Source organism: Gymnoscopelus microlampas (genome assembly GCF_963454915.1).
Source record: "Gymnoscopelus microlampas genome assembly, chromosome: 3".
Lineage (NCBI taxonomy): Eukaryota > Metazoa > Chordata > Actinopteri > Myctophiformes > Myctophidae > Gymnoscopelus > Gymnoscopelus microlampas.
In genome coordinates this window covers 51,176,545-51,185,702 of record NC_139940.1, presented here as the reverse complement: position 1 = coordinate 51,185,702, position 9,158 = coordinate 51,176,545, and the positions used below count along the sequence as shown (strand labels likewise).

Genomic DNA, 9,158 nt, shown 5'->3' with positions numbered 1-9,158 from the left:
CGGAATTCTCCCCGGCCAATCAGGACCCTGTGTCCGTGTACCGGTCCCCCTACCGCGGCACGTCGCACGGATACAACCAGCCGACACGCATCACCAGGAGGCCGACCAATCCGGGCTCACAGAGGCCAGGAGGAGGCGGGACGAGAAGGGAGGGGCTGAACTCCAGGAGGTGAGGGGATTGGTCAATTAGAAAACTATTTCATTTTTTGTTGCTGTCGGGTGGAAACCTTGTATGTCCAAAAAAAAAATCCTTTATTATTCATTAATTTAAAAACATTTAAAAATTGTGAAAATAGCTGATCTACAAGCTGACATGTCTCATCGCTAACGCATTGTGAGCTTGTAGATCGGCTATTTTCACCACTCTTGTATGATGAAGTCGAACATTAATTTACGAAAAAAATAAAAGTTGAAATATGGAGATACAAGGTACCTCAACAAGGTTTCTGCTCTCAGACAGAAACAGCAACGAGATGTGTGTTTCACCAAAGATTCTAAACAGTCTTTCTTCAAATGTATGTCATGGTCTTCAAGGTCATCTTACAATGTCACATATGTATTCATATTCATTTACACTGACACATCTGTCTTCATAGTTAATGTACACTGACACTTCTGTCTTCATAGTTAATTTACACTGACACATCTGTCTTCATAGTTAATTTACACTGACACACCTGTCTTCAGAGTTATTCTATTTATATCTGTACACATCTGTATTTACATTGACACATCTGTCTTTATAGTTATCTTACAATGACACATCTGTCTTCAAGGTCATCTTACAGTGACACATCTGTAATCATTGTTAATTTACATTGACACAACTGTCTTCAGAGTTATTTTACACTACTACTACACTGACACATCTGTCTTCAAGTTAGGGGGCTTAGTTAGGTGTTAAGTGTCTTGCTCATGTACACTTCTTGGTCATAGGCAGGCCGGGGGGCAAACCAGTGACCCAGCAAAATTAGTTAATATGGCATAAAACGTTTTACCACTTTCTAAATGTTATCCTTCAGCTATTCAACAATAGCCGATCTACAAGCTCACAGCGTGTCAGGTTTTTTTCTTAACACAAATCTTCTCTTATGGGGGTTTCCCGGCACAAAATATTTTCAGATGGACGTCCTCGGTCCAGTATATATCAAAATAGGGCTCCTTGACATGAAAACGTTTGAGAACCATTGAGTTCAGTATATAACGATTTATTTTGGCATTTATCAGACACTGTTATCCAGAGTGACTTAATAAGCGCGAGATCAGAGTTAATGGCATGAACCCTGGTCAACGTCATGTAAACAGAGTGCAGAGAAAACAAGCACAGTAACTAGGATACCAGGTAAACATTATTCATTTAGACCCCTGGTCTAAATGAATAACAACACATATGTGATATATATCCAAATTCTGCACAGTATAACTAGCATCTATGAAAAATAGGCAACACGAGGTTACAAGAAGTCTCCATTGAGCTTGTGTCCAGAGCTGAATTCCAATTCTCAAATTTCTGCCTGTCATCTGTACTCCAGCATGGCAGTGTTACGCTGAAATTGGTGACCTGCCGAAATATGTGATAATCCGCGTTGACGTCGCATAACGTCAGTGTCCGAACGTAAAACCATTGCGGTTTGTTTATGAGCAGAGTTCAACTCAGCGATATTTAGGCCACGTATTTAAAGACCTCCATGTAAGTTACGCGAAGTCCACAAGATGGTCACATATTTCGGCAGGTCACCAGTTTCACCGTAACACCGCCACGCTGGAGGACAGATGACGGAGGAAGTGAGGAGCCAGAAATTTGAGTATTGGAATTTGGCTCAGGAGAAACTCGTGACTGACTGTGTGCAGATAGGTCTAGAACAGTGGTTCTCAAAGTGGGGTCCCGGGATCCCCAAGCAAACATGAGGAACAGTTTAAACACTTAATATATAGTTGAAATACTTCATGACACTTAAATAAATAAATATATGGTTGACCGGAGTGACGAGTCCCTCAGGGTTCTATACTAGTGTCTTTTCTGTTTTCTGTTGTTGCGACGCATCCTGACAGAGTTGGAATCTGGTAGGTTATTCTGCGAAAGCAGGCTGGAAACAACTCATTGTAGAGTTCTGTTAACAAAAGGAAAGGACCGATACCGATCTGTAGCTCCTGACGTCTGAGGGGGTCAAGGCCAGGGTTGCTTTGTTGACGAGCGGAGTGACTCTCAGCTGACGTAAAGGCAGACTCCCGTCTAGTAGCAGCCTGAGGTTATGGATGGGTTTGATGCTGGTGATAATGAATGGGAGACGATCTGTTACATACTGTATTGTCTAGTAGTGGAAACCATGTCCACAACAGTTACTTTTCAGGGTTCAAATTCAAAAATAGCTTAAGTAGCAGATCTACAAGCTCAGTTTCGAGCTTGTACATCTGCTACTTTTGCTACTTTTGTGTGACGCTGGGAATACATTTTCAGAAAAAAACACACAAGTTATAAGAAGTTTCTGTCCGACGTTATCTATCTTGGGATTAACCTCAGTGGTGGACAGTAACTCAATACATTTACTTAGGTGTTTTTAAGTAAAAAATACATTATATATATATTGAGTATCTTTTTTTTGCTTATGACATTCATTCAAGACAAATATTGTACTTTTGAATATACTACATATCTAGAAAGTGTCCCCCGTGACACAAACCCAAAAAATACATTATTAATTAACCATTTAAGCTAGGGTTGTCCGATATTGGCTTTTTTACCGATAACCGATATACCAATATTGTCCAACTCTTAATTACCGATACCGATATCAACCGATACCGATATATGCAGGGATTATTGTGATTAGGGTAAGCTCAAATTTCATATCACACACACCATATACAGTAAGAACTCCTGTAACTTATTTATAAAGCAAAACATTTTTTTTTTTTTTTTTTTCAAAAACCGATACCGATATTTTCCCGATATCAATTTTTATGCTAATATCGGCCGATAATATCGGGAGGCCGATAATATCGGACATCCCTAATTTAAGCCCTAAAATAGCATATCTTTATGCCTGACGCATTGTGAGCTTGTAGATTGGCTATTTTCAACATTTTAGATTTCCTTTAATTTTTATGCCTTGCATTTCAATACATGCAATGCTTATTAAAAAGAAAATGTACCTTGTATTTCAAAAGCATGTACTTTTGAATATTTTATAAGCACTACACTCAAGTGCAAATTTATTTTCAAGCAACTTTCACATGTAGTTGAGTGATATTTGACCTGAATTGCTTTCACTTGTAAGTTGTAGTTGAGCAATATTTGACCAGGAGAAGCTATACTTTTGACTCTAGACGTTGAGTATTTTGTCGATGCCCAGCCCCGGTGTTGGCCAATCACTGGCTAACACTGAGTTAGATGATTGATTTGGTGGGAAGATGGGAGAAAGAGCTTCTGATGTCATCAGCATTCTTATCAAAGTAGGTGATGAACAACACTCTACTTTTTTATCACCCCCTCCTCCACCCAGAGCAAATAGAGGCTGACATAATCTGCTTTTATACGCTGGTTCTCACAACGTCTGGTCCGGGGGAGCGCCCAGCGGTCCAAATGGACCCTTTACAGGTCTGAGAGTGTACATAAGTAGCCATAGGGCCAGTACAACCCCCAGCCATGATGTACAAGTACACCCCCTGGACATGACATTAGTACTAGTCAAGTGCACAATGGTTTATCTCTGGGACCCTCATGTACACTGTAAAATCCACAGTGTTCATTTAACTCTGAGGGCCCTATTTTTGCCGGTGTCTTACCCATTATCCCTAAACTTATTTGCCACTTTTTACTATTTTTAAAGAGGTGGTGCCATGGTTTTGCACTTTTTCTGTTTTTCATGTGTCTATGAAGTTGATAGAACTTTATTAAGCCCCCTGGTGGTGTTTTTATGGTGTTTTATGTCTTCTCTGACTACTTTGAGTTTCTTCCTGGAGGCTGAAACCTTGAGGGTCAAACGTGCCAATAGAAAAACAGTGCTTTAGTGACATAGTAAAAACATGCCCTCCCCCTCATTATCATAACACAGCAGGAGGACTAGGACAGGTGGGTGGTGCTAAGGTGGTGGAGGAGGTGCTAAGGTGAGAACCAGGTATACTTAATGAACTGGAGGCGTGTCCACATAAAAACATAATTTTAACACTTTCTGTACACTTTTTTGAAAAAACTCTTCCTCCTAGTATAACCATAATACCTGATGATTATGTTTTAGGGGGTGAAAAAATCCCTGAAACGGCACCCTGTCTTTAAAAACATTTACAAATAGTTCAAATACCCAATCTACAAGCTCAAAACGTGTCGATGTAGATTGGCTAGTTGAACTATTTGAAAATGCTTTTAAAAATAGTAACAAATGGCAAAGAAGTTTAGGGATAATGGGTAAGACACCACCGAAAATAGGGCCCTGAGAGTGTACAGATAGTGTACATCTGTACGCCCTCAGAATTACAGACCCATAAGGGTCCATTTGGTTCCATCTGTACACTCTCAGAGTTACAGACCCATAAGGGTCCATTTGGTTGCATTTGTACACCCTCAGAATTACAGAGCCATAAGGGTATTTGGTTCTAACTATACTCTCTCAGAGTTACAGACTCATAAGGGTCCCTTTGGTTCTAACTATACTCTCTCAGAGTTACAGACCCGTAAGGGTCCATTTGGAGCCCCCTGGGGGTCCCCGGACCCCACATTGAGAAACAGTGGTTTTATATACTTAGTGACTAGCTTAGTGAAGTGGTTTGTTTACAGCTGCTGTTAATAGAGTTTCAGTATGTTTTGTTTGTGGACAGTGTTGGGGCGTTGCCGGGGCAACGTGGGGATGTTGCTTGTGAGTCATTGGGTAGTGTTGTAAAAACCCTGCCCTCTGATACGCACTGGTCATACAGAGAAACTGCTTCTTTTTTTTACGTCACACACGCGCGCGTGCACACTCGCACGCACGCGCGTGCCCACACACACACACACACACACACACACACACACACACACACACACACACACACGCGCATGCCCACACACACACACACACACACACACACACACACACACACACACACACACACACACGTGTGCACACTCGCACGCACGCACACACACACACACGCACACGCACACGCACACGCACACACGCGCATGCCCACACACACACTGAGGCCCTTTCGATCATTCATTGTTTGTGTCAAACTTGTAATTAAGTTGTTTCTGACTCTCCCTGTCTTGTCTCTTGTGTGTCTCGGGCTATGTTCACACAGGCAGCTCAAATGCGCCACAATGCGTCTCGCGAGCTTGTCCGTCGCCTGTGTCATTGCATCATTGCCACAGCAACCAAAGCAGATAGTTTGACGATGTCTGAGTATACAAATCTGATCGATTTCAAATAACAGTGTGGACAGTCAGTCCTAAAGATCAGATTTAAGAAACAGTGGCCCTCATTTATCAACGCAGCGTATAAACCGGCGTATATTTTTCCATATATTCGGCCGTACACCAACGTCGAAGTCACATTTATCAACGCATCCTACACAGCTGATCCGAGCTTACACTTGGTCCCAGCATTGATAAATGTCACGGCTGAAACGAGCGTCATTTAAATAACACGCCCTTAAAATATTCTCAAAACGCCCCGATTTTACGACATGAAGACGAACCAGAATACGACCAAAGACATGAAAAGCCAATAAGAAACAGCCGCCCAACCAACCCCCCCCCCCCCCCCCCCCCCCCACCCCCCCCCCGCTGGCCTCGCCGCACACGCACACGCCTCTCTCTCTCGCTCTCTCTTGCTCTCTCGCTCTCTCTCTCTCTCACACACACACACACACACACACACACACACACACACACACACACACACACACACACATACACACACACGCGCCCGCCCAACTTTGTCTTTCATGTCCGTGTCCGTAGCGTAGCGGTACATGAGGCTCGGGCGGAATGCAGTGATTCCGTGTCGCCACGTTAATATTGGAGCGTCGGGTTTATATCCTTAACCCAGCCAGGTTGTGTAGCCTACATAACTCTCTATGACATAACTCCATAACATAGGACAAGCTACTGTAAGTTTGTAGACCTCACTGTCCATGAAAACGTGGCCGGGACTCCCGGCGCAAAAGCGCTCGTATATTTTTGAAAATAGCAGATCTACAAGCTCACAACGCGTCGCGATGCAATGCTGGCTTGTGAGCTTGTAGATCTGCTATTTTCAATACAGACAGATCTACAATCTTATCTGAATGACTGTTAAAGCAGTTTGTTTAAATTACTTTATAAAATGATATATTTTCACAGCCATTATTTATTAGTGTAGATATACACATTTAGGAGTGGATTATGTGTCCAGATGCTTGTCAGACAGTCAGACAATGGTGCTCCGCAGGTCTAGAATGGAATAAACGGGTGCAGCCAACGTCAACAACTGGTCTCGACCAGACGTGAGATCTCAGCGTACCGTAGGATAAAGCCCACGTCAGGATATATTGATAAATGCCGAAAATTGCGGTGATTACGCCGTACGCTCATTATTCGGGCTGCACCACGTTGATAAATGAGGGCCAGTGTCTCTGTCGTATGTCGTATGCTCTAATGTAGGCTACATTGTACAACGGCTTTGTGGAACGAAAATAGCAGATCGGTAAGCTTGCAACATGTCGAATTCCGCGGCACGTTGCGAGCTTATAGATCTGCTATTTGCGGCGCACGACACATACGGCCATACAACGAAGTATAAATCGTGCCTAACATTACGGGGCTCGTCCTGGACTAATGTTGTTGGTCTTGGTGTGTGTCTCTCAGGTCCCCCATCAGGCCGGGTCAGTTCGGTTACGGCCGGGTCCCCTTCTCCCTGCCGCTGCACCGCCAGACCAGGCACACCGCCAACGGCACCGTTGATGAGGCCACGCCCACGGCGGCCGGCACCGCCGATCAAGACAGCAACAACGCGCCCGTGGCAGGTGGAGCAGAAGGAGAGGAAGAAGAAGAAGAAGGAGGCGGAGGAAACAACCAGGAGCCGGGAGGAGGAGGGGAGGACGGAAGCAGAAAGAAAGACGGAGAGGAGGAGGTGAAGACGGTGTTCGCCCGCCCGTCTCCGACCGAGCGAGCGCGGGAGAGAGAAAGGGAGCGGGAGAGAGCTCCTTTCTCTCCTCCGTCCCGCTCGGCCCCGGCGCGCCGCACCTTCGACTGGCGCTCCGTTGCCGCCCCGCCCCCTCCGGGGCGCGCCCCTCCCCCTCAGGGGCACGCCCCTTCCTCCTCCTCTACTCACCTGTACTCCTCCTCCTCCTCCTCCTCCTCCCCCGACATGCCTCCTCCGTTCTCCTCCCCTCTCCACCGCGTGCCCCCCCAGAACCCCGGAGAGAGAGAGCGGCACGCCTGCTCGGGGCGACCGACGGAGTTTCGCCGATGCTTCTCTCAGGTCAGAATATACATTAGACACCACATCCATTCAGACAGTAGGCTGTTACATTACACATAACATATCGTCTCTGTCAGGTGGAAACCTCATACGTCCAAAACTGTTACTTTTCAGGATTCAAATGCAAAAGCATCAAAAGTAGCAGATCTACAAGCTCGAAACGCGCTGCATCGCGCCGCGTTTCGAGCTTATAGATCTGCTACTTTTGATGCTTTTGTGTGACACTGTAGTATGATCAAGTAGGGCATCAAAAAAACACAAAAAGTAAAAAATATGGAGATAAGAGGTTTCTGCCCGACAGCATCTATATGGTGATCTAGATATAATACTGATTATCTCAGAGGTCTGATATGTTACCCGTCAGTGAACGTCACAGCTGTATTCAGGAGCTTAAACCATTAAGCGCTGTATAAAGTAATCATTGCAAATCAATTGTACATTGAATCATGGGCCAATGAAGTGATCTAAGTACAGTGTTCCAGTAAGAACTGAGCTGGAGTCTCTTCCAGCAGTCATTTAGGGAAGAGTCCCTCAAATTAGATTAAAGTAAATAACAGTAATCCAACCTTTTTTGGAGATGAATGCAAATGGGCCGGTTATGGAGAGTCAGACCGGGACAAGACGTTTCTAACTTTAGTGATGTTTTTGTTTTTTTTACGGTTTGAGTCTGAAAGAGGCTAGCTGCCTATAAGAGGGTCTGTCTGCGAGTGCATGCGTGCGTTTGTCTGAAGCTGATCTTGCATGCGAACCACTGGACTGATCAGCACCACATGTCTTGTGCATACTGCCAGTAGGCTAACTTAGTACCTCTCCACTCATTTGTTCCCCACAAGTTGTATACGTTACCGGTAATTTAAAGGTAGGGTGAGTGATATTCCTTTGTTAAAGTGTTAAGTGTTAAATAACTATATATTCTGACAGTAATCGGTAACCATTGCTACAGAGTGTTTGTTCAGTAACAGGAGTCTCCACCCCATGTCTCTCCGGCTCTTTAGTAAACAGAAAATGCATTTTCAGGTCGGGATACCAATTTTACCCAATCAGGAGAGAGAACTCATACAGGATACAGGATAAGTGACATTGGAAGTGATGACACTAAGAAATGAGCAGACACAATTGGAACTGGAACACTATAACATTTAAGCTGATAAGTGGGTACTCTCTCCTGATTGGTTGACAATTCCCAACCCACCTGAACATTTATTTTCTGTTTATTAAAGAGCTGGAAAGACAGGGAGACCTCTGTTACTGAACAAATACTCTATAGCAATGAAATAAAAATCCCTTACCCTACCTTTAATATCATAATGGAAGTAAGTGCGGCTCTGAACGAGCTGAATACCTTGCTTTTGAGTCATACTTAAAAAGAATATTAGATGACTAGATGTCAATCTCTCTCGTATTCTCTCTCTCTTTCAGTCTCCTTGAGGCAGTCTCTTTCTCTCTCTCTCTCTCTCTCTCTCTCTCTCTCTCTCTCTCTCTCTCTCTCTCTCTGTGTTTCTACAGTACCTTTCAGTCTCTCTGTCTCTTTGGGTCTCTCTCTCTTGAGTCAGTACAGTGTTTCAGTGCATACTGTAAATGCTGTGTGGCTGCTTTGAACAGCGTGTATCTTAAAATTGTTTGAAGTTGTGTAGTTGTGTGTGTGTTTTTCTGTTCCTGCTGTTTGCTTATTGAACTGAGACATGGTGGGATGGAGAGAACATTTCTTTTGGCAGAATA

At 44.1% G+C, this 9,158-nt stretch overlaps 1 protein-coding gene across 2 annotated transcripts in view; it reads left to right on the top strand.

Moving 5' to 3' along the window:
* The window catches only part of adamtsl4 (ADAMTS-like 4), a 73,638-nt gene that overhangs the window by 15,337 nt on the left and 49,143 nt on the right, over positions 1–9,158 (top strand). For both annotated transcript variants that reach the window (XM_084047785.1, XM_084047784.1), the window contains exons 3-4: positions 1–169; positions 6,824–7,439. The exon at positions 1–169 is cut by the window's left edge and continues 364 nt beyond it. In XM_084047785.1, coding sequence (XP_083903911.1) covers positions 1–169; positions 6,824–7,439 — 785 coding nt within the window. The remainder of the gene's footprint in view (positions 170–6,823; positions 7,440–9,158) is intronic.